The sequence below is a fragment of the Schistocerca americana genome, chromosome 3, assembly GCF_021461395.2.
Source record: "Schistocerca americana isolate TAMUIC-IGC-003095 chromosome 3, iqSchAmer2.1, whole genome shotgun sequence".
Classification (NCBI taxonomy): Eukaryota; Metazoa; Arthropoda; class Insecta; order Orthoptera; family Acrididae; genus Schistocerca; species Schistocerca americana.
In genome coordinates this window covers 469,369,011-469,392,216 of record NC_060121.1, presented here as the reverse complement: position 1 = coordinate 469,392,216, position 23,206 = coordinate 469,369,011, and the positions used below count along the sequence as shown (strand labels likewise).

The 23,206-nt window shown below is 40.6% G+C and overlaps 1 protein-coding gene across 2 annotated transcripts in view; it reads left to right on the top strand.

Annotated features, from left to right (window-relative positions):
* Window positions 1-23,206, top strand: part of LOC124605138 (phospholipid-transporting ATPase ABCA1-like) — a 423,943-nt gene that overhangs the window by 186,271 nt on the left and 214,466 nt on the right. For both annotated transcript variants that reach the window (XM_047136621.1, XM_047136620.1), the window contains 2 exons: window positions 588-743; window positions 19,437-19,508. In XM_047136621.1, the coding sequence (XP_046992577.1) occupies window positions 588-743; window positions 19,437-19,508 (228 nt within the window). The remainder of the gene's footprint in view (window positions 1-587; window positions 744-19,436; window positions 19,509-23,206) is intronic.

Sequence of the window (23,206 nt, the reverse complement as noted above, 5' to 3'; positions counted from 1 at the left end):
AGGTATTATACAGAGACACATAGACAATTGTTTTTCTTTCCCTCTATTTGCAAGTGGAGCAGGAAAGGAAATGACTGGTAGTGGTTCAGGGTACCCTCTGCCAAGTGCCATATGGTGGCTTGCAGAGCATTTGTGTAGGTGTAGATGTAGATGCTACTGCATGGCTGCCACCTTAAATTTATGTTAATTAGCAGTAGCTGTAACTTTTTGTGTTAAACAGTCAGCAGATTTATAGACATTCAGGTCATTTCATGCTTGTGAACATGTCTTATTACCAAAACAGGGCATGTGAGTATAATTAAACATAAAATGAACTTTTCTGCTTATTTCCACCCAGACTGCTTAATGGTCATTTCTGATTTCTTTTAATCCACTGGAAAAAAAAGAAAATGTTCAATGCCAAGTTATCTTATTGCTCATTTGTTAGTACTTGCTGCTTGTTAAAGACTGAACATAAACACCAGTTTAATTCAGACATGTGCATTTTAAAACTTTTCTTCTATTTGAAAATTGGGATAAGGTTAAAAAAAATCATTGCATTTTTGTTGTGTTATTGTTAATATCAGTTTAAATTTTTTATTTTTCAGCTAAAAGGATTGTCAAAAAAAACAGCAAAATATCAGACAGAAGATATTTTGAACAAATTAGATCTTGTCAAGAAAAAGCATTGTTTACCATCACAGTTGTCAGGAGGGATGAAACGAAAGTTGTCACTTGGTGTTGCTCTGTCAGGTGATGCAAAGGTGAGTCCTGAGTATATTAATTTTGCATTGTACCTCACTGGAGATCGAGTTCAAAATAAGATAACATATGGAAACCCTTTCAATTTATTTACGTAAAAGATCTACTTACCAAGCAGTGGCAGAACACACACACAAGAGGAGGAGGTTATAATAGGGCAAGCTCTTGGAGCCAGTGGCACCTCATTCAGCCAGAGGAGTTGAAGGGGAAGGAAGAGGGGTGGAGGAGGCAGACAGGACTTTAAGCATCATGAAACATGGATACATTACTGTTCTCCTGAGACCAAACAACAATCTAAACAATGGGTTACCAAGGGAGAATATGCACCAAAAAAGGTGAAGACCATTCCTTTGGCCAGAAAGGTTATGGCGACTGTCTTTTGGGATTCGCAAGGGATAATCCTCATCGACTATCTGGAAAATAGTAAAAATATTACAGGTGCTTATTAATCATAGATATTGGACTGTTTCAAAACCGAGCTGCAAGAAAAATGCTGGTGATTGGAAAAAAAAAAAGAAAAAAGAAAAAAAGAAAAAGGTCCTTTTGCATCACGACAATGCACCAGCACACACCTCAGCAGTTGTGGTCACAAAATTAATGGAAATAGGATTCCATCTCATTTCACATTCCCCCTATTGTCCAGACTTGGCTCCCTCGGACTACTATCTGTTCCCCAATTTGAAGAAATGGCTGGCAGGACAAAGATTTCATTCAAACGAGGTGGTGATTGCTGCAACTAATAGCTATTTTGCAGACTTGGACAATTCCTATTATTCGGAAGGGATCAACAAATTGGAACAGCATTGGATGAAGTGTAGAAGTCTAAAAGGAGACTATGTCAAAAAATAAAAAAGGTTTACCCCAAACACGTAAGTAATTTTTATTTTTGCACGGACTTTTCAAACGCCCCTCGTATACCGTGTTTCACACCTATTGTGCCTTAGCTCCTTGAAATTATTCTACAATATTTAGATGTTCATTCTCTTTCAACAGCTAACAAATACTGTTCAAAGGGACAAGGTTGGACACCTTAGAATCTTTCATGTGGTGCACAAAGAAATTTTATAATGAGCATCATTAGGATCAGACAAGAAGCCTGCCAGTGGTGAAAACTTGAGTCAAATTCAGATGGAGACCTTTTTTATACTTCATAAACTCTTTTACTTATGACTGGGGGAAGTCCTGGTACATGAATTCTTTCTCAAGCTAGAATGTGCTCATGCTGTCTCTCTCTCTCTCTCTCTCTCTCTCTCTCTCTCTCCATGTTAACTAGGTGCCCAAAATTCTTGGGCAACAAAGTCACTTTTTTGGTCTCAGGTTTATTTTCATATCAAAAACAAACTTGTATTTACGCTGAAGTATCAAATAAACTGGTATCGGCATGCATATTCAAATACAGAGATATGTAAAAAGGTAGAATATGGCACTGCAGTCGACAATGCCTATATAAGACAGCAAGTGTGTGGCACAGTTGTTAGATCAGTTACTGCTGCTGCAATGGTGGGTTATCATGATTTAAGTGAGTTTGAATGTGATGTAATAGTTAGTGCACGAGCGAAGGGACATGGCATCTCTGAGGTAGTGATGAAGTGGGAATTTTCCCTTATGACCTTCTCACGACTGTACTGTGAATTTCAGGACTCTGGTAAAATATCAAATCTCTGGCATCGCTACGGCCGGAAAGAGATTCTGCAAGAGCAGGACCAATGACGACTGAAAAGAATCTTCAAAGTGACCGAAGTGTAGCCCATCTGCAAATAGCTGCATATTTCAGTGCTGGGCCATCGAGTTTCAGCACATGAACCGTTCAACAAAAAATCATTGATATGGGCTTTTGGAGCTGAAGTTCTGCGTATGAGTTCTTGATAACTGCATTACACAAAGCTTTATGCCTCGCCTGGGCCCGTCGACACCAGCATTGAATTGTTGATGACATGTTGCCTGGTTGGATGAGTCTTGTTTCAGATTGTATGGAGTGGATGGATGTGTACGGGTATGGAGAATCCATGGACCCTGCATGTCAGCTGGGGATTGTTCAAGCTGGTGGAGGTTATGTAATGATGTGGGGTGTGTGCAGTTGGAATGATGTGGGACCACTGATAAGTCTAGAAATGACTCTGACAGGTAACACGTACATAAGCATCCTGTCTGATCACCTGCATCCATTCATGTCCATTGTGCATTCCGACAGACGTAGGCAATTCCAGCAGGACAATGCCACACCACACACATCCAGAATTGCTACAGAGTGGCTCCAGGAACACTCTTCTGAGGTTAAACACTTCCGCTGGCCACCAAACTCTCCAGACATGAACATTATTGAGCATATCTGGGATTCCTTGCAGTTCAGAAGAAATCTCCACCCCTTCGTACTATTACGGATTTATGGGCAGCTCTGCAGGATTCACTGTGTTGCCCTGCAGCTCTACTGCAGACATTAGTGCCACATCGTGTTGCGGCACTTCTGCGTGCTCGTGGGGTCCCTGCATGATATTAAGCAGGTGTACCAGTATTATTGGCACTTCAGTGTAAAAGGATATAAGCATTTCTATGTCAAACGTTATCATGGAAAGATATTTCTTGTATTTTGGCGAATGGTAGCACTATTATTTCGGCATGTTAATTATTCTGTGAAGATTATAACTTATTGTAGATCCAAATTCTATAACTTGTTTTAGGAAACCAGTCAACTTTTAATCGTAACCTTCAAAATTACTGTTTTAAACAATGAGTGTATTTGTATTTTGATTATTGTAAGGTATGTAAGGACAGGTGGCAGCAGATCTAGCATGGTGAGTATTGTCTCAGGTTTTGTAGGGTCAGCATTATGTCATCTGTGTTGTGTGAATAAACAAGTAACTAATTGCATTTTTGTTTTGACCACATCATTTAGTCAATTTGCTTAACTTGATGAGTCTGTCATGACACATGGAGAGCCCAAGTTTTCTTGCAGTTGAAAATTATTTCAGCAAAGAGATACACAACTCAGATTATGAATTTTCAGAAACACCAAGTTAGGCATCTAGTTTCGGTAGCCATGAAAGATGGTTAAGTTATAATTTGATTGGAGTTGCTGTTATAAGATAGATATGTTACATCAGTCACCATGGCATGTGAGTATAGAAAGATATATGTTCTATTGGCAGCTTGGAGCAACTTGCGTAATGGCTGCCCCTCATGAGCAAGTAAGATTAATTGTATTTGGGTTGGCAATTGTAGTTGCCAAATGTGTAACAGCAGAGCATCGAAAGTGATACTGGGATCAATCATTCCGTTCAAAAGTCTCCAGAATTCTGATGGTGTCTTGTCACCACATCTCTCATGGTACAGAGTTAGTGTTAATCCTTGATCTACAAGCTGTGTGAAATGCAAAATAGTGCCATCTTGCGAGTGTTGCAGGTGTCGTCCATAATACACCACCCCCCACCCCCCAAAAAAGAAAAAAAAACCATATGAAATGATCGCATAATGTCATTGTATAGTAAAAAATCTATACTCACCAAGTGGTGGCAGAACACACACATAAAAGAGGGTTGTAACCAGGCAAGATTTTGGAGCCTGTGACTCCGTTTTCAGGCAGAAGGACTGAAGGGAAGGAAGAGGGGTGAAGGAAAAAGACTGGAGTGATTTAGGAAAATGGGTAGCTTTTTGGAAAAATCGTCCAGAAGAGCACGTCAGGGGAGACTTACTGGCCGGGATGAGAAGGAAATACAATGTTGGGGCTTGCACTGGGCAAAATTTGAAAACTTGAAAGCTTGAAGGTGGGACACAAGGTTATATGCAAGATAGAGATTATTGCTAAAACATCATGTACTAGTTAATAAGAGTGAAAAGCCAAGTGCTGCATGTAACAGGGGTAGGAGGGGGGCAGCAAAAAATACAGGTAAGAAAATGAAAGATGTAGAAAACTCAGAGTGAATACAGGAGTAGTTAGTGCAAAAAAAATTGTAAGACAGAAGAAAATAATGTAAGTTACGGCCAGGACATGTAGTGCTAGTTCCCACCTGTGGAGTTGTGAGCAACTGTTGCCTGGGGAAAGAATCCAGATGGCGTGCATGGTGAAACAGGCCCCGAGGTAATGATTATCATGTTATAGAACATGCTTTCCAACAGGATATTGTGTGTTGCCAGTATACACTCCCTGCCTGTACCCATTGGAAATGCCGTGTGCCTAGGGCCTCCGGTCGGGTAGACCATTCGCCAGCTGCAAGTCTTTAGAGTTGATGCCACTTCGGTGACTTGCGTGTCGATGGGGATGAAATGATGATAAGGACAACACAATGCCGAGTCCCTGAGCGGAGAAAATCTCCAACCCAGCCGGGAATCAAACCTGGGCTGTTAGGCATGACATTCCATTGCACTGACCACTCAGCTACCATGGGAGGACGAGTATGCCCATTCATCCTTACTGATAATTTGGTGGTAGTCATGCCAATGTAAAAGGCAAACAGTGTTTATATAACAGCTGGTATGTGTCGTGTCGTTCTCACAGGTGGCTCTCCCTTTGATAGTATGTGTTTCACCAGTTGCAGGGCCGGTAAGGAGGTGGGTAGGAGGGTGCATAGGGCAAGTCTTGCAGTGGGACAGTCACTGGGGGGGAGGAGCTGCAGGGTAGGGAGATGGGTGGAGAAGGAGCATAGGGTCTGAGAAGAATGTTGCAGAGATTGGAATGGCGATGAAAAGCTATGTTTTATCCTGGTCTGGAACATATTAATCAGCCACCTTGACAAGGCCATGACTTCCTAAAATCGTGCCCTGAAATGAGATACATTCTGTTAGGAGTTTTGCCTGCCACACCTAGAATAGCTTTTTTTTTTGCCCACCCAATCTCCTCAACATTATTGTCAGACCCTATGCTCATTCTGCATTCGTATCCCCAACCCATGGCTCCTACCCCAGTGACTGGCAAGACTTGCCTTAAACACCCTCATACCACCACCTATACCAGCCCTGTAACAGGCAAACATATACTATCAAAGGGAGAGCCACCTGTGAAATGACACATCATATACCAGCTATTATGTAAACACTGTTCGGCCTTTCACATCAGCATGACTACCACCAAATTATCAGTTAGGATGAATGGGCAGAGGCAGAGGCAGAGGGTGTATATTGGCAACACACAATATCCTGTTGGAGAACATGTTATACAACATGACAGTCATGGCCTCTGTGCCCGTTTCACCATGCGTCATTTGGATTCTTCCCCCAGACACAAGTTTCTCACAACTCCACATGTGGAAACTGGCACTACAACATGTCTTTGTTTCACAGCACACACCTGGCCATAATGTAAGTTAATTTCTCCTGTCTCAGCATTTCTTCACAGTAACTAATCCTTTCTTTAGTCTGTTTTACTTTTCTACATCTTTCATTTTCTTACCTGTTTATTTTTTGCTGTCCCCTTCCCACCTCTGTTATTTACAATGCACTTAGTGTTTTACTCTTATTAACTCATACACAGTGTTTTAGCAGTAATCTCTGTCTTGCATATTACCTTGTCTTCCAATTTTACGCTATCAGGTTTTCAAATCTTGTCCAGTGCAGTTCCGAACAATGTCTTTCCATCTCATTCCATCCTTATGTCTTCCCTGACCTGTGATTCTGGGTGACTTTTCTGAAATCCACCCCTTTTCCGTAGACCTCTCTAGTCCTTTCACCCTCTTTTTTTTTTCCATTCAACTTTTTGCCTGAAGAAGGAGCCACTAGCTCCGAAAGCTTGCCTAATTATAACCTTCTTTTATGTGTGTGTCCTGCCACTGCTTGGTGAGTAGATTTCTTATCTGTCCAGTTACATTATATTGTAAAAAATTGATTGTTTTTGTTGTTACATGAAATGATTACATTTACATATCAATAGCACAAGCAGTTCTGAGGTACTAGGTATCGACCCATGCCAAAACACCCATATTAGTACATGGTGTGACCTCAGTGGACAGTAATGGAGGTGCAGACTCGGGCATCCAATTGATTGTACAGGTGGTAAATACTTTTGTGGGATAAGTTATGCCATGCCCGCTCAACCTATTCATGTAGTTCTGTAAAAGTTGTTGGTTGACGAGTTGTAGGAGTCACTTCTCGTCCCTTCATATCTCACATGTGCTCAGTTGTAGACAAGTCTGGAGATTGTGCTGACCAGGGAAGTTGGAGCATGTCTTGCAGAGCACGTTGAGTTTCAAGTGCAGTCTGTGGGTGAGCATTATCCTGTTGGAACAATACATCACCTTTCTGTTGCAACAATGGCAAAAGAATGGATCTGACAACATTTTGGATGTACCGAGCACTGGTTAGCGTCACCTCCAGAAACACCATAGGTGCACGATAGTTATAGCTTATCGCACCCCAGACCATAAGGACGAATGCACTCTAAGAGACAGCACTCGTCAGGTCTACATTATATGTGCAAACGATCATCACTTGTGTGTAGGCAGAAACTGCTTTCAGTGCTGAGACCAAGATGCATCATTCCATCTTCTCCAAGCAATCTTCTGACAGCAAGAGTTGTGCCAACTTGTGTGGAAATTCTCTGAAAGGACCATCGTGGCACTCAGAAGGCCACAATTTGTCCCCTTTCAAACTCTGTCAGTTGGCAGTGGGAAGCACAAGTGTGTGTCTGTGACATGGTTGCTTGCTTGATTCACATGTTTGCATCATTCTGAGCCTAATGGCTGTGAGCATTCTCAGTTAGAGTAGACACATATGGCATCTGGTAGCTATGCCACTATGCCGTCTGTTGACGGATGGTGTAGAAACCACTCAGTACATTTACTAACCCCCAGGTGATGTATGCCATCATCGGGTCAAAAATCGTTGTCATCTTTCTAGGTGTACTACTTTTTTCCCGTCAGAGTATAATATCTGACACCATTGATGTAGCACATTCATTGAGATTAATGATCACTAAGATCAACTGTTCAAAAATGTCACCATGCAAACCAAATTTCTAGTTGATTGGGTGCAAATGGCAGGGCCAAAATTTACAAATGCGATGTGGGAGGACCACGAGAGCTGAAGAGTGGATGATCTATTGCTCTCATAAGTAGTACTCCTGTGGGTGAAAGGACCAGGAGCATGTTTACATTGCGTTTGATGGCACGCAAGTCTGTTGTATAGCTACACGAAGCACTGTTCTGTGACTGCATCTCAGTGTTCAGTGTTGCAACTGACGTGGTTGAAACCGTAATTTTCAAAGGTGGATCGCTACGTGCTGCAAAATGTGATGGTTGCAGCACAGGAGACGGGTACTGCAGAATCTTGACCTTGCTCTTAATGTCCTGGATGATGCCATCAATAGTGTGCAAGAGGTTATGTGCAATAGTAATGACTGTACATATCCACATGCATCGCAGCAGATAACCTATCCTTGCGAGCACAGTTTCTTCCTTTGGTTCACCAGTTATGTAAGGACACTGTGTTCTACATATAAAACACTTACACTGAATTATGGTGTAATAGATTCCACTTTATTGAACACAGATATGAATAACAGATGGCACATTGGCAAACAATGCAGAACAGGCAGGAATAAAGAACATGAGAGATTAAAAATATGCTGCACTTGTTTGGTACAGCCCTGACACTGGTTACGATCGCTTTTCGCTTGCTGTGTTATGAGATAAGGCAAACCTACATTTGCATTTGTAGACTTAGAGAAAGCTTTAGACAATGTTGACTGGAATACTCTCTTTCAAATTCTAAAGGTGGCAGGGGTAAAATACAGGGAGCGAAAGGCTATTTACTATTTGTACAGAAACCAGATGGCAGAGATAAGAGTCGAGGGGCATGAAAGGGAAGCAGTGGTTGCGAAGGGAGTGAGACAGGGTTGTAACCTATCCTTGATGTTATTCAATCTGTATATTGAGCAAGCAGTAAAGGAAACAAAAGAAAAATTTGAAGTAGGAATTAAAATCCATGGAGAAGAAAGAAAAACTGAGGTTCGCCGATGACATTGTAATTCTGTCAGACAGCAAAGGACTTGGAAGAGCAGTTGAATGGAATGGACAGTGTCTTGAAAGGAGGATATCAGATGAACATCAACAAAAGCAAAACGAGGATAATGGAATGTAGTCGAATTAAGTCAGGTGATGCTGAGGAATTAGATTAGGAAATGAGACACTTAAAGTAGTAAATGAGTTTTGCTATTTGGGGTGCAAAATAACTGATGATGGTTGAAATAGAGAGGATATAAAATGTAGACTGGCTACAGCAAGGAAAGCTTTTTTGAAGAAGAGAAATTTGTTAACAATGAGTATAGATTTAAGTGTCAGGAAGTCGTTTCTGAAAGTATTTGTATGGAGTGTGGCCATGTATGGAAGTGAAACGTGAACAATAAATAGTTTTGTCAAGAAGAGAATAGAAGTTTCTAAAGTTGGTATTACAGAAGGACGCTGAAGATTAGATGGGTAGATCACATACCTAATGAGGAGGTACTGAATAGAATTAGAAAGAAAAGAAATTTGTAGCACACCTTGACTAGAAGAAGGGATCAGTTGGTAGGACATGTGCTGAGGCATCAAGGAATCACCAATTTAGTATTGGAGGGCAGTGTGGAGGGTAAAAATCATAGAGGGAGACGAAGAGATGAATACACTAACCAGATTCAGAAGGATGTAGGTTGCAGTAGGTACTGGGAGATGAAGCTTGCACAGGATAGAGTAGCATGGAGAGCTGCACCAAACCAGTCTTTGGACTGAAGACCACAACAACAACAACAACAACAACAACAACAACATGTCATTGGATAGACCATAAGCACGCACTTTTTGGAGCAAGCGACAGTGTGGAACTGAGTCGAATGCCTTTCGAAAGTCGAGAAATATGGCATCAACCTGGGAGCCGGTATCTAGAGCATGTTGTGTATCATGCACAAAGAGGGCCAGCTGTGTCTCGCATGACCACTGTTTCCTGTAACCATGCTGGTTTCTGCAGATGAGCTTCTCAGAGTCTAGATAATCAACGTCTGAGTACAAAATATGTTCCACGATTCTACAACAAATCTATGTCAGTGAAATTGGCTGGTTATTATGTGCATCCAAATTTCTACCCTTTTCATAGATTGCTATGACCTGGGCCTTCTTCCAATCCCGTGGAACTTTCTGCTGTTCTAATGATCTCTGATAGATGATGGATAAGAATGGTGCTATATTTGTAGCACAGTCAACATATAATCTTATGGGGATACCGTCTTGGCCAGATGCCTTCCTGGTGTCTAATGATCTTAACTGTTTTACGATCCCTGATACACTAAACACTATGTCAGCCATCCATGCGTTTGTTCGATAATTGAGAGGGGGAATGGTGCTGCAGTCCTCTACTGTAAATGAGTTTTTGAAAGCTAGGTTTAGAATTTTGGCCTTCTGTTTATCATCATCTGTTACATTACCCGTACTGTCAGCATGAGAAGGTATTGGATTATTTGTAGCGTTCATAGGTTTTACGTACGACCAAAATTTTTTGGGGTTATTTTTAGAATTTGCAGATAAAATATTGCTTTCAAATACGTTAAAAGAATCTCTCATTGACCTTTTGGCAGCTGCTTTAATTTAGCATAATTTCTGTTTGTCAGCGGGGCAGTGACTACATTTGAAATGACTGTGCAAAATACTCTGCTTTCTCAGCAACTTCCTATGCTTTCTCAGCAACTTCCTAAAATATTTGTTGTACCAAGGCAGATCCTTTCCCTCCCCTATATTTTTGCTAGGAACATACTTCTCTTGCATGTAGTGGACAATACCTTTAAATTCCAACCAAAGATGCTCAAAATCTTTGTGTCCCATGGTGAATGCTTGGAGCTGTCTATGAAGATATTCATTAATGACACTTTTATTTGCTTTCACAAACAAGAAAACTCTACGCTGTTTCTTTGGTTTTCTTTTTGCAACTTCCACTGACATAGAAGCCACAATGACATTATAGTCGTAAGTACCTTCTTCTAGATTAACTTTCTCAAAAAGATCAGGTCTGCTCGTAGCCAAGATATCTAATATGTTCCAATCTCGAGTTGGTTATCCAGCCAATTGATCAAGGTTGTATGTTGAGAGCACTCCTAGAATAACTTCACACGAAGTCTTTGCTTCTGCCTCCTGCGATAAATGTGGAATTTTCCCAGTCAATGGCTGCCAGATTAGTCTCCACCTATAACTAATGGATAATTTGGATGTTTATTTCCTATGTACTCAAGACTTTCCCAGAAACATTCTGCAACATTTGTTGCAGATGCTGGTGGTCTATAAAAACATCCTAATACAATGGTCACTCCTTGTCTGATTGACAGCTTTATCCAGACTACTTCACAGTCCGACCCAGTATCGATCTCAACTGCGTTTAAACAGCTTTTAACTGCAATGAACACACCACATCCCATAGCATCAGTCCTATCCTTCCTAAACATTGGCCAATCCAAGTTCAAAATTTCACTGCTATTTATGTCTGATTTCAACCAGCTTTCAGTACCTAATACAATATTGGCATTGATACTGTTTTATTTCGGACAGTAACTTAGGAATCTTACTACAGACACTTCGACAGTTTACTAACATGAGAGTTAGCATATTTAAATCCTCTGGAATGACCTGTTTAGGTGAACTAACAATTTTTACAGTTGGCACACCCACATCAGGGTCATGAACTGGTAATTTTTCAGTTCAACAGTTTATTTCGCAAGGGGAGGAACCTAATCTAAAAATAAACCACGTGCACACCACAAGTACTGTGCTACGCATGTAGCACCTTCCTGTGTGTAGTGCACACCTCATCTTTCGAGGGGCATCCTACAACCTTCCACCCCATAGCGTAGGTCAAGGAATCTACAACCATTTTTGTCACAGAGTCAACATACCTTCTGGTTTAGATTCTCCACTTGGCTCCAAACAAGAGGACCCCAGTCCACCCTGGGTACGATGCTGCAGATCGTCAGCTTGGCTTCCACTCCTCGTGAGATGGAGGTCACTTTCACCAATTTAGCCAGCTGTCGAGAGGACCCAAGCATTTCCTCAGAACCCCGATGACAGACGTCGTCGTTGCCAACATGTGCAACAATCTGCAGCTGGCTGCACCCCGCACGGTTGATAGCCGCGGGAGGAGCCTCTTCCACATCCCGAAGAAGGCCACCAACTGAACATTGGACTTCTTCCACCAAGTGAACATTGGACTTCTTCCCCGCCCTAGCTGCTATGTTCCTGAGGGGCTCCGTGACCTGCCTAACATTGGAGCTCCCAATAACTAACAAACCCCTACCCCCACATGACTGTCCGGGCCTTGCTGAAGGAGCATTCGCTATCCTCCTGGCTGAAGGCGCATTCTGATCGGACTCTGCCTCCTCCCCCCCCTCCCCTCCTCCAGCATCAGATAGCACACTGAATCTATTAGCAAAGTGCATGGGACTTGGCAGGAGCCTGCATCCCCCATGCAGCCTTCGCCTTGAGGCTAGAGACCTCGACACAGTCCACCACCCCCACTGAGGTGAGAGTTGGCCGGCCGGCTCAGTTGCACCTGAGGTCGGCTCAGTGACTGAGAGCTGTGACATCCCCCCCCCCTGCACATCTAGTACAGCAGAGGCTGCCCCAGGCACCCCATCCCCACCGCACTTCAAGATGGCACTCTTGAGCTTGTTGACTGTGGCCAACAAAGCTTCCAGCTGCATTTGGACTGTGGCCAACTACTCCTGCATCCACACACAACAGACACAGTCCCTATCCACCTAGCTAATAACTGATTTACTACAAGAAACTTAAGGAAACCTACTGCTCTACTGCCACACAAGGTTAACACCTACACTCTAGTTGGCAGAAAGGACACTCAACAATGAAAAACAATAAAAGTGTATGGTAGAAGCTAGATCTGGTGCTTACTTTCCTGCTAGAGGCCATCTAGTGAATACTAAAGAATAAGACAGTGACCTACAGTAAACTGCGAGGGGCTATCTAGTGAATATTATTAACAAATTAAACAGTAACCTATGGTAAGCTACAACTACTGATTATACTTCAAATTTATAATGGAATCAAGCGTTTATGTACACACAAAAATGACCTAATAAAACTATAAAAACTGCTACCTTAAATGTACACAGTCTAAATGACACAAATAAACATAAATACTGAGTATTGTACACTGACATATGCAGGTACAAAACAAAACCTTTAGCTAACAATAAGAGTTCAGAATGTAAAACACAAATACGAACTCTACTTTATAGAAACCAATGGGCTTACAGTACACAATCACTGAAGCACACACCAAGCTAAAGAATTTAAGCAGATGGTGAGGTGAGTTTTAGCGTTCTGCTAACTAAACTGTATGTAAGATGGGCTCAGAAGTTGTGTTGTAACACTGATTTACTCAGATATTTTAGTGTAACACTAATTTACCACGTACTTTACATTTGCTTAACTGTTAACGGTCACAGGTTGTGCTAGTCAAACATTTACAAGTGAGGTTAGAATTCACTGTCAGTATCACTTTCCCCAATAAAACGTATAAGAACTGCTACCTCCAATGTATCAAGTCTAAATGACACTTATAAACGTAAATACTGAGTACTGTGCACTGACTTAATTGATAATTCAGTGTATGTAATGTCAGTTAAGAACGTAAACAAACATTTACCTACACACGAAACTGTCCTAAACAGAAACTTCGTTCATATTATTCAGATGCAAATAAAAACTGAAACCTTCAGTTTATCACATCTATCTGACACTAATGCACGTAAATTCTATAGAATATACAGCAAAAAACAATTAGTTACTTCCCTTTCATGCCCCTCGACTCTTATCTCTGCCATCTGGTTTCTGTACAAATTGTAAATAGCCTTTTGCTCCCTGTATTTTACCCCTGCCACCTTCAGAATTTGAAAGAGAGTATTCCAGTCAACATTGTCAAAAGCTTTCTCTAAGTCTACAAATGCAAATGTAGGTTTGCCTTTCCTTAATCTATTTTCTAAGATAAGTTGTAGGGTCAGTATTGCTTCACATTTCTACAGAATCCAAACTGTTCTTCCCCGAGGTTGGCTTCTACCAGTTTTTCAATTCTTCTGTAAAGAATTCATGTTAGTATTTTGCAGCCCTGGCTTATTAAACTGATAGTTCGGTAATTTTCACACTTGTCAACACCGGCTTTCTTTGGGAGTGGTATTATTACATACAGTCTGAGGGTATTTCACCTCTCTCAAACATCTTGCTCACCAGATGGTAGAGTTTTGTCAGGGCTGGCTCTCCCAAGGCTATTAGTAGTTCTAATGGAATGTTGTCTACTCCCATGGCCTTGTTTCGGCTTAGGTCTTTCAGTGCTCTGTCAAACTCTTCACGCAGTGTCATATCTCCCATTTCATCTTCATCTACATCCTCTTCAATCTCCATAATATTGTCCTCAAGTACATCACCCTTGTACACGCTCTCTATATACTTCTTCCACCTTTCTGCTTTCTCTTCTTTGCTTAGAACTGGATTTCCATCTGAGCTCTTGATATTCATACAAGTGGTTCTCTTTTCTCCAAAAGTCTCTTTAATTGTCCTGTAGGCAGTATCTATCTTATCCCTAGTGAGATACGTTTCTCCTCTAGCCATCCCTGCTTAGCCATTTTGCACTTCCTGTCATCTCATTTTTGAGACGTTTCTTTTCCTTTTTTCGCCTGCTTCATTTACTGCATTTTTATATTTTCTCCTTTCATCAATTAAATTTAATATCTCTTCCATTACCCAAGGATTTCTACTAGCCCTCACCTTTTTACCTACTTGATCCTCTGCTGCCTTCACTATTTCATCCCTCATAGCTACCCATTCTTCTTCTGCTGTATTTCTTTCCCCTATTCCTGTCAATCATTCCCTGATGTTCTCCCTGAAACTCTCTACAACCTCTGGTTCTGTCAGTTTATCCAGGTCCTATCTCCATAAATTCCCACCTTTTTGCAGTTTCTTCAGTTTCAATCTACAGTTCATAACCAATAGATTATGGTCAGGGTTCACACCTGCCCCTGGAAATGCCTTACAATTTAAAACCTGGTTCCTAAATCTCTGTCTTACCATTATATAATCTATCTGATACCTTTTAGTATCTCCAGGCCTCTTCCATGTATACAACCATCTTTTATGATTTTTGAACCAAGTGTTAGCTATGATTAAGTTATGCTCTGTGCAAAATTCTACCAGGCGGCTTCCTCTTTCATTTCTTACCACCATTCCATATTCACCTACTATGTTTCCTTCTCTCCCTTTTCCTATACTCGAATTCCAGTCACCCATGACTATTAAATTTTCGTCTTCCTTCACTATCTGAATAATTTCTTTTATCTCATCATACATTTCCTCAATCTCTTCCTCATCTGTGTAGCTAGTCAGCATATAAACTTATACTAATGTGGTAGGCATGGGCTTCATGTCTATCTTGACCACAATAATGTGTTCACTATGCTGTTTGTAGTTGCTTAGCGCTGTCTTATTTTTTTATTCATTATTGTACCTACTCCTGCGTTACATCTATTTGATTTTGTATTTGTAACCCTGTATTCACCTGACCAAAAGTCTTGTTCCTCCTGCCACCGAACTTCACTAATTCCCACTATATCTAAGTTTAACCTATCCATTTCCCTTTTTAAATTTTCTAACCTACCTGCCCCGTTAAGGGATCTGACATTCCACGCTCCAATCAGTAGAACGTCAGTTTTCTTTCTCCTGATAACTATGTCCTCCTGAGTAGTCCCCGCCCGGAGATCTGAATGGGGGACTATTTTACCTCCGGAATATTTTACTCAAGAGGACGCCATCATCATTTAACCATACAGTAAAGCTGCATGCCCTTGGGAAAAATTATGGCTGTAGTTTCCCCTTGCTTTCAGCCGTTCACAGTACCAGCACAGAAAGGCCATTTTGGTTAGTGTTACAAGGCCAGATCAGTCAATCATCCAGACTGTTGCCCCTGCAACTACCGAAAAGGCTGCTGCCCCTCTTCAGGAACCACATGTTTGTCTAGCCTCTCAACACATACCCCTCCATTGTGGTTATACCTATGGTTCAGCTGTATTTATCGCTGAGGCACGCAACCCTCCCCACAAACAGCAAGGTCCATGGTTCATGGAGGGGATCCAATGACATATGCAGTTGTATAGAAAAGTTTCTATCAGATGTAGAGCAGTATGTCGTCCTGAATGGTGTGACTTCAGCAGTAACAAGCATAACTTCAGGTGTGCCACAGGGCAGCGTAATAGGCCCACTGCTTTTTACGATTTACATAAACGATCTGGTTGATGGTATTGACAGCGGCATTACACTGTTTGCCAATGTTGCTTTAGTCTACAGGAAAGTAGTATCACACACAAGTTATGAACAAATCAATGAGGATTTGCAGAAAATAACTGCCACTCATTACACCATGCATTTATATCTCAATATTAGTACGTGTAACCTACTGTGTATAACCAAGGCGAAAATCCCCAGTAATGTAAGAGTACAAAATAAATGCCCAGTCTTTGGAAGCGGTAACATCCATCAAGTATGTGGGTGTGACTGTTCTAAATGATCTCAAATTGAATGATCAGATTACACAAGTAAAGGTCAAGGCGAACTCTAGATTGTGGTTTATTGGTAGAACCCTGAAGCAATGCAATCCTTCAACAAAGGAAATTGCTTACAATATGTTAGTTCATCCTGTCTTAGAGTGTTGTTTGTCTGTATGGGACCTTACCAGTTGGGTCTGATTCAATAGATTTAGAAGGCCCAAAGAAGAGGGGCAAGATTAGTGACTGGTACATTTAGTCATCGCGAGAGCGTTACATATCTCATAGAAAGTTTGAAGTGGAATACACTTGCAGATAGACGACATGCTAAACGGAAGGGGCTGCTTACTGAATTCCGAAATCTAATGTTCGCCGAGGATGTAGAGCATATATTATTACCACCAACTTTTAGATCACATAATGATCACCATTCAAAGATAAGGGAAATTAGAGCTCGTACCAAGGTGTTCAGACAGTCGTTTTTGCCTCGTGCGATCGCCGAGTGGAACAGAGAGGGGAGAATATGACTTTGGTGCGAAAATTGCCATCTGCCACACACTGCTTGGTGGCTAGCAGAGTATATATGTAGATGTAGATGTATCTATTAGTTGATTGTCACTCTCACAACATGACTGGGAAAATGCATGACTCTATTTTAAAGATTAGTGCAATATTATCTTGGGGTTGAGCTATGCAACATCATGTTCAGTAGCTAAACTTGATGCAAAATTACTTTAAATCATAACCCTGCATTTTAACTTATGTAAGTTTCAGTATGTTGTATGAAATGAAATTAAATACAAGTTGAGATAAATGAAGTATTAATAAAATGGTAAAAAGGTTGTAGTCTTTGGAATGACTGATTATAGGCAACACGAAAGCATGTAGATTAAATGACCTGATCATTTATTCAGTCAGTAAAACACACAAATAATTGAAATGGTGGTCCTACAAAAAATGTGATTAAGCATAAAGTAAAACAACAATAATTATCAGTTGCAGTAAAGAACATTTTATTTCATATTTATGTGGTAGTAATTCTCTGACTACTAACTAAATAGTTGTGGTTCAAAAATGCCAGTTCCCATTCCACCAAAATGTACAGAAAATAATTGCCAGCTCATCAATAAAGCAAGCTCAATATAGTAGTTGGCATATCTAAACTCACACAATCAGGAGTAGATTTCTACTGCTTAACCAGCATTATTTAAAAAATGCAGCTGAAATGGTTCAAAGTTCAATGATCTCTGTAAGCCCACCAAATTTTACAACAGTCACAAAATACATCAAATGGATCACAATTTAAAATAGATACAATTCACAAATACAACATACATGTTTAAAGAAGTGTCTAGATCTGCCCACACCCTCATTCCACACACAATGTTCTCTATGTCTAATACGCTGCTGCAAGGGATGTATGCAAGCATGTGGGCATTTTATTGGCAAGTGAGGCTATAGGGAGCTCATCATTGTAAGAGTATATGATAACAATTTCAAACCAAATGATGGAAAACTCGTAGTAAACAGTGCTCAAACAGTTGCATCAGTGCAGTGCACCCCACTCTGGTAGACATGCAAGCATGTATTCTCACATGTAAATTATTGTAAAGGTGATGGATGGCATCCTCTGATAGATTGTCCCAGGCTTCTTGTGCCTTTTGTTGCAGTTCAGCAATGGTTCTCACAGGCCTTGAAGAACAAGTAAGTTCCCATTGCATCATGTGCCCCAAGTATTCAGTTGGTGAGAGGTCTTGGGATCTTGCTGGCTAGGGCAGTCTTATACCACAAAGAGCACAGTACATTACAGCAGCCGTATCTGGACATGATTGTCCTGCTAAAAAGCCATTTCACCTTCCTGTTGAGAAATGGCAGTAGCAGATGGGTAACAACCTGTACAGTGTAGCAAACAAATGGATGATGTTCAGTTGGCCACCACTGCTCGCATAGTGTGTCAGTCTTGGTGTGCATCTGACTACACGGATATCTAGAATCTGGTCCACAGATGTGGGAATGTTCCACAGGTCACTGTTGAAAGCAGCGATGTACCACCTATACATTGTGCCCAAAACGTGCAGGAAGCCACTGATACGTCCACTCAGTACCCCGCAGGCCGACAGTGCGACCCCATTCAAATGGCTGAAGCTATTGAGCAGGAGTATCTACTCATTGGTGGGACATGGGTGTTCCCTGTAATGGATATTACAAACACAGTTCATTTTGCAGTTTTTCCCCAGTAATGTAGTTTCATCACAAGAAAGTGATGAGTGTCTTTAATATTGGCTGAATTAACATTTAATTAATTAATTAATTAATTAATTAATTGAGAAATTGTGTAATAAACTATACATTTGATACGTGGCTACATAGGGAAAGGATCAAGGGATGTCATCCTGTATTCATTTTCTGAATAAGTGTGAAGAATATGGTGTTCTAGCACACCTGCATCATTAAGAAGACATAAAACATTGTACAATACAATAAATGAAGTAGTTAAAGAAATGTGACTTTCAGTGATGACCTCAGCTATTATGCAATACCTTGATTGCATTAAGTGTTCAAGGGGTATTAGTTTATAATGGTTTGTATAATATCATTTTGATTTCTGTAGTTTTTATAATATAATTAATAATGAAATGTAATTACATGCTCCCCATGGCCATGATGATGCTACTGTGTTTGGAATGTGATATGATGAATTTGTTAATTAGTTTATAATGGTTGTTAATGAATTTGTAAATTACAACATACATTCAAATGTAAATGGATAGTTCGTTGTTATACATAATTTTTTAGTATTTCTTAGTAGCCATTCTCTGCTATTTTGTGAAAGCCAGTTCTGCCCTCTCTAGATTCTGGCTGCCAAGCCACCAACTTTGTCTCACTCTTTGGGCTATGGGAAAAGCCACCCTCAGGCCACTGCTTGCTCCCTGGCATCAATGGCCTTCCTGGGCTTGGGCTGTGGCCTGCTAGCCTTGGGCCAACTCCAGCTGTGCCAATATCAATGATTTCAGTAACTTGATTAAGCTGGTGTGTGTGTGTGTGTGTGTGTGTGTGTGTGTGTGTGTGTGTGTGTGTGTGTGATGAAGCTGTACATCACATTGATGTCCAAGTATTTGAGGTTGTGGTGCGTGTGAGTGAGGTATGGTGGGTTGCAGATATGGCTGTGCTTGTAAATGTGTGTTAATTGTTGTGAATGTTACAGGTGTTGATATTGGATGAGCCGACTTCAGGGATGGATGTAGAAGTCCGAAGACAGGTCTGGAACTTGTTGTTGGTAAGTTACATCATCATTATTAATTTGCCAGCTGTGAAAGTCATGTGGTCAATTCAGTGTAACCGTACTTTCAGATGCTGTGTTTCGAAGGGGGGGGGGGGGTGGAATGTTTGTGGTTTCTTATAACTACATATATCGTATTTGAAAGATGGCAGCTTTACTAGCAAAAAATTGTTTCCCTCCTGTCAACCAGTGACAGAAAATCCATTTGAAAAAACTGCAAAGGATTGTGGCACCTGCTTTGTTGAGGTGTGACACTTGGCAGATATTCTAATACAATAATGCAGACCCAATTTATGCTGCAAATGTTGATACAGTTGTGGTCACTAGGTGCAAATTTGGTACTGTATACTGTTCTTATGACAGTATGACATCCATGCTGTCATTTGACAAGCCTTAACGTGAGTGAATGGTATGGCTGTTGGGGAGAGAGATGATGCACTGTTAGTGAAACTGTTGCATGTGAACAGCAGTTACAGTGCTATATTGACAGGTATGAGGACAGGCCCAGTGTCATTAAATGCTAACTGACTGTGAAGCACACTCCTGGGTAGTGCTAGTGCTTGTGCAGTCTCACAAGGGTTGTCTATCCCATAGTCAATAGCATGGAAAGTTTTGTGGTGTATTTTACATTGATACCTGTACAATATCCAGATGGTGCAGCAACTGAAACCTCATGCTCTGCTGCAAAGTTCTAAATTTGCTCTTTGGTTTCTGGCACAAATTGAAGTTGACACCATGTTGCTGGGCACAACTTTGGGGAGTGATGAAGCACATTTATACCACAGGGTGAGGTGAATACACAGAACTACTGAATTTGGGGTACTGTTAAACCATATGTTGTGCACGAAGAACCATTGCACTCACCATATGTGACTGTGTGTTGTGGATGCATGAGCACCTTCATTCTCGATCTTTTCTTCTTTCAAGAAAATACACCCAGAGGGATTGTCAGGTGTACCATGACTTCTCACATTATTGAGACCTCCTAATACAGCATGTTATTCTTGCTTTGAAAGAGCCCAACTATGTGGAAACACTGTTTTCATGCAAGATAGGGCAAAACCTCTTGTCACTCGCCCATTGGAAGATCTGCTTGATGTGACATTCCATGAATGTGTCATCTCCAGAGATTTTCCAGATGCATGGCCTGCAAGATCATCTGATCTGAACCCATGTAGCTTTCGGCTCTGGTGATATCTTAAAGAAGGCATTCACCAGCACCATGCTCAGCCTCTTCATGATCTGAAGTCCAGTATGCAGCAACATGTTGCTCATATTCCATGGTAACTACTGTGAGCAACTGTTGGTGACATTGTTCTACAGATGCAGCATCTCATTGGCATTTGCAGTGCTCATATTGAACACACTGTGTAAGTGGCAATTAATAATAAAATTAACATTATACTTTTCTCAATTTTCTTACCTCTTCTGCCCACATCCCATTCCTAATACATTACGTATGGATACGTTTCTATACATCTTTCTTGTATCCACAGTATCACATTTGCACCTGGTGATCAAAATTGGAAATAATTTGTTTTCCAGCATAAATTGGTTCCGCATTAATGCATTAGAATATCTATGAAATTTTGCTGCCCTACAATAATAATAGCCCACACTTCTTCTCTGTGATTAGCTGCACTTAAATTATAACACACTGTATAATGTCACGGTCATTTGTAATGTTCCAGTGTGAGACTCAAAAATGAAAAGCATGCATGTGCTTTTGAAAATACAGATATAGTGACAAAACATAACCACAATATGAGGTGGCATGTTTGGCAAAACTGCAAATAATAAACGATGTACAAAACCAACAGAAAAATGGACAAACATAAATTACAAAAACAGTACATATGGTACTAAATGAACTGTTGAAAATGAATTTCTAATAATGAGAGATTTTGTGCTTAAATATTGATACCATTAGATTGCACAATCAATGTTCGCTGAGGTGTAAGAACTCGTCAACTAAATAAACAGTAAAAGATATGCTCGAAGCACAACATAGCATAACAGAGAATATAAATTATAATGCAAACAACAAAGGAATTTTTATCCATGTGGGGACAGATTACTTTTGAAGCTGCAATCAATAATGCTTCTTCAGCGAAACAAGTAATGTGATTAATACTTCAGAAAATGTACTTGTACATCAAGAGTAGTAGTAAGTGGCATTATCCACAGTAGATCAGTGATCCTTAAATATACAGGCAAAATAAATTGCAACATCAGAGAATAGTGTAATCAGCTTGGAATAATATTTATAGATCCTAGTAACTTAATGACCACAGATTACTTACAAAGTTTGACCTGCATTTGGTTAGGGTTTACAACAGTAAGCAAGATGTTTATTGAAATATGCAAAATTATGATCAATAAAGGAAAATGAATGTAAGTGATCAGGTGGCAGGCTGCCTGAAGGAATAAAAGGTAAAAAAACTATAAAAAGGTGTCTTTAAAACTATTAAAAGCACATTCTTGATGCATTTAAACATAAATGGCGTATATATGAAACAAATAGTGGAAAGTCCATGTTGGAATATCATCAATATTATGAAAAGGATAGATTACTACTCACCATGAAGATAACACATTGAGTTGTGGACTTGAACAACAAAAAGACTGTTAGTTTTCAGCCAAATGTTCCTTCGGAAAGGAAACGGGCACACGCGCGTGTGCGCGGGCGCGCACACACACACGCACATGCATGCGCACACACACACACACACACACACACACACACACACACACACACACACACACACACAGGCAAAAGATTACATCAAATTCTTTACTAATGTAAGTACCTGTGTTGAAAGCTCTGCTATTTGTTGGAGTTTGGTGGGGCAGGCCAGTCAGCATGCTGTGAATTACCTGAGTATTTACTACTAATGGCTTGAGGCAGTGATGTTATGTTGGGCCATATATTGGACCAATGATGACCAAATGTGGGATACTTTTTCAGGTTCATCAGCAGTCTTCACCCCTTTTTCAGAATTTCAGCTTGTTGCTTTTCCATGATACCATCAGACTGATACGAGTTCCTGTGGAACTTTTACTCTGTCTTACAAATTCAAACTGTGCTGTTACAGTCATATGATGGCCTCAGTTCGCTTAGCTCATGTTGCTGAGTTTACAATTACGAGCTTTTGGTCGCATGAGGTGGGTCACTCTCTTTTGGATTTGTTCCATTTTCTGCAATGTCGGCTTTGTGCTTGTTTGTCATTTTGATTGCAAGATGGGGCATTGGTCTGGCTGAAGATGACTTTAAGATAATTTTGCATATGTTTAACATAAGTTTCTGCTATGTAATAATGAATTGGAGAACTATATTGTAGCTATTAGTTTTTGTAGAAGTAACGAAATTCACGAGGGTTCCCATATACTGACTAAAAATACTTTAGCATATAACATAAGAGATGATGATGATTTCCTAAATGTTGACACACACTGATCAGCCACAACATTATGACGACCAACCCACTATCAATATAAACCCATCCACGTGATAGCAGCGTCACCTGGTGAGGAGTTACGTTTAGTCACACACACATACAGTGCATGTAATATCAGTGAGCATGCTGCCCATGTGTAGAAAGGGGAAGGTGCGTGATCTCGAGGGCAGATTGTGATTGCTCAGAGGCTCGATATGACAAGTTGTTGAGTTTCTGAAATGCTCATATGTTTGAGGA